This window comes from Urocitellus parryii, unplaced genomic scaffold, assembly GCF_045843805.1.
Source record: "Urocitellus parryii isolate mUroPar1 unplaced genomic scaffold, mUroPar1.hap1 Scaffold_48, whole genome shotgun sequence".
NCBI classification, from domain to species: Eukaryota; Metazoa; Chordata; class Mammalia; order Rodentia; family Sciuridae; genus Urocitellus; species Urocitellus parryii.
This window is the reverse complement of record NW_027554049.1, coordinates 4,935,220-4,938,541: the sequence shown is the minus strand read 5'-3', so window position 1 is coordinate 4,938,541 and position 3,322 is coordinate 4,935,220. Positions and strand designations below refer to the sequence as shown.

Here is a 3,322-nt window from a genome sequence, read left to right as displayed (position 1 = left end):
GAAAACTAATACAGATATTTTAATATGGTCACTCCAGTTGGAAAGCTACATCAGGGCCAGTGAACAGGGAACCTGCAGAGGGGAAGCCAAAATCATAAAGTCCCTTCAATTTAAGAGTCAGAAAAGTGTACAGTGTACAGAAAGGCAGCCTCTCCATCCTCTTTAGCATCTTTCTGGATTCCCTTAAGGTCTTGGAGAATGGGAGCATGTGTTATATACAGCAAGATATTAGGAGGGCTAGTTTATGTCATTAGAGACTGAAAATTTAATTTCATCTCTTCAGAAGAACTGGTTTAAAAAATGCATACAGAAATGACAATGTTGGCATTTTTTTAGAGTATCACAATACAGTTGAACGAATATGAGTTATTTGAAAGAAGAAAGAACTTAAGTGTTTAAAGATACAGCTGCTTTGGCTGCTTCAGATTTCCACTGATTGAGCGCAGACTTCTGCAATTGCCTCTGCAGCTGTTTCAGGCTTCAGTGCTACTCTTTTAACTTGACATTCTGGAAATTAGTTAATTTAGTTTTAAACAGCTGACTTACTGTTAAGCAATAAAATACATCTCTTTAAGAATCATTTCTCTCCTCAGGAAAAGAAATTACATAAGCAACATAAACATACAAGCTGCAAGCTGAGTGGCAAATTCTTTGCTGCTGTAAAGCCTCCAAGGGCCTGAAGAAGGGCTCTTCCTTGCCTGAGAGATGAGCCACAAGGAAGAATCCATGTGGAGACAGGTTCAATTATGACTTTGATGGAGAAGAGGAATACTTTGAGGACAATGTAAAAATGGCCAGAAAGCGAGAAAGCCATCTCCCAAACACCGGAGTTCTCCAGAGTGGTCCCCAGACCACAGTATCTAGTAGGAACTCATTATAACAGAAAATTCTTGAATCTCCCCCAGGCTTGATAAAAAATTCTGGTGGTAGAACTCCAAACTCTACACTGTTACAAAAATCCTACAGGTGATCCAGATGTCTGCTAATGTTTGAGAAATAGTGACCTAACACAACCTCTCTGGTCACTTTCTAAATTTTCTTCTTAGCTTCTCTAAAGTTTTCTTTAATTCCTGAGATACCTCCAGGAATTAAACAGAGGCTGTTCTTACTAGGTTACTGCCCCTCATCCTAATTTATTTTAGGGTACTGTGTATGAATGAGTTCTCACTATATCCAATAAGGTTCTTAATATGTCAAGTGCCCAATCAATGGAAAATAATTAAAATTGATAATACAGTAAGAACATGTTTAGTGAGTGGGAGTTCAAAAGAGGAAAAAAGAATTCAATCTATTTGGTTTTAAATTTATTTTGTTTGCTGTCTACTTTTGAGCAAATTCATTTGCTTGCTAGCAGCAAAATATTGTCATGAAATATATTTTGAAAACATGGATTTTTAGGCCTTTTCCCTGCATTTTTACATAGTTATATCCAACACTTATTTATTTTCCTAAGAGAGGTCCTTTCTCATTTTTGTCTAGAAATTCAATAGTTTACTAGGAAGCTAGGAGCATGCTTTTGAAATTAATCATCTAATCATCTAAATAATTGAAGGCTAATAACAGAGTTAGGAAATTTACCAATTGAAACTAATTTTTAGAAAATATAGCTTGCTATCTTTTTTGAGATTAGTTTTGGCAGACAAATGTTAATGGGTAAAAAAAAAATCACTCACTGTACATAATTAAAATATTTGGCTGGCGGCGGTGTCCGACCGGGGATGCGGAGGGCGGCCGGGCAGGTGGGGCGCCGCCCGAAGGGCCGGGCGGAGAGCTGGGCTGCAGGCGCCGCCGCCGCGCTGCCCGCGCCGCCCCGCAGCCCGCCGCGGGAGGAGCGGGCGGCTGCCGGCCCGCGGCGCGCGTCTGGCTGAGCCGGGCGGGCGCGCCGGGACCACCCAGCGATGCTGCCGCCGCCTGTGTAGCGGGCGCCCGAGCGCGCTGCGGAGAAAGAAATGAACACGCCCATGAATGCTAGATGCCTGTGAGCTCCCTCGGCGGCACTGAAAAGGCAGAGTGGAGGCCTCCGAGTACCGGCTCCTTGCCCTGGGTCTTGGCGCTGCCCCTGCTGCTCGCGGTCCACCATGGAGACGCTGTCCCAGGATTCGCTGCTGGAATGTCAGATCTGCTTCAACTACTACAGCCCCCGGCGGAGGCCTAAGCTGCTGGATTGCAAACACACCTGCTGTTCGGTGTGCCTGCAGCAGATGAGGATGAGCCAGAAGGACGTGAGGTCCCCCTGGTGCCTCGGCATCACCAAGCTGCCCCCTGGCTTCTCCGTGTCGCAGCTGCCCTATGACCCCGAGGTCCTGGCCGTCATCGCCATTCAGCACACCTCCGAGCACTCTCCGGTCTTCATCAAACTGCCTAGCAATGGGTGCTACATGCTGCCCTTGCCCATCTCCAAGGAGGGCACACTGCTGCCAGGAGACATGGGCTGCCGCCTGCTCCCCGGGAGCCAGCAGAAGTCCGTCACCGTGGTGACCATCCCTGCGGAACAGCAGCCGCTGCAAGGCGGGGCTCCGCAGGAGGCGGTGGCCGAGGAGCCGGACAGGCGGGGCGTGGTGAAAAGCTCCACCTGGTCGGGCGTGTGCACTGTCATCTTGGTGGCCTGTGTCTTGGTCTTCCTCCTGGGCATCGTGCTCCACAACATGTCTTGCATTTCTAAGCGCTTCACTGTGATATCCTGTGGCTGAGGCGGGGTGCAGGGAAGGCTCTTGTGGGTGCCAACTTAGGGGTTGAGTAGGTGTTGGTGACGGGATCCCAGCGAGATGATGGGGGGCGACACTGACCATTTGGTGCTGAGCGCTGGCCTCTGGGTTGCCACTTGATTCACCTGAAGACAGATGCCAAGGGAGGAAGGTGACGGTCTCTACAAGATGCCAGGTGAATTGTTCTGAGTGTGGATGGCAACGGCTTTGAAGATGATTGCATGCATCCTCATAATCATGAACTAAATGGGCTGTGACTTATGAGTTTTCAAGATCATGTTATGAGATAGACATACTCTACTCAGACCTTAAAGCCTACATGTGGATACCATGTGATCTCTAAATGCGGTAGATGAAAATAAAGATGCTGTGTATACAAGTAGAATTAAACCTTGAATCCATGTAAAAAATAATTCAGTGAAGACATACACTGCAGGCTTCTTTGCTTTTTTTTTTTTTAATGGAACCCAGTCTTCATTTAGTTGCTAAGAATTTTTTTATAGATATATATTTTGAATGGAACCCCAAATCAAAATAAGTGAAATGGACAGTCGTGTTTTTGTTTTTTTTTTTTTTTTTTTTTTTGGAGAAAATATTTGAACAAGTGTCTCCCGTGT

At 46.1% G+C, this 3,322-nt stretch overlaps 1 protein-coding gene across 1 annotated transcript; it reads left to right on the top strand.

Moving 5' to 3' along the window:
• Window positions 1–2,078: 2,078 nt before the first annotated feature.
• LOC144252579 (E3 ubiquitin-protein ligase RNF152-like) lies at window positions 2,079–2,741 on the top strand. Its single transcript, XM_077794815.1, has one exon. It carries the CDS (start codon window positions 2,079–2,081, stop codon window positions 2,688–2,690), a length of 612 nt encoding a protein of 203 aa, XP_077650941.1. The 3' UTR covers window positions 2,691–2,741.
• Window positions 2,742–3,322: the final 581 nt, after the last annotated feature.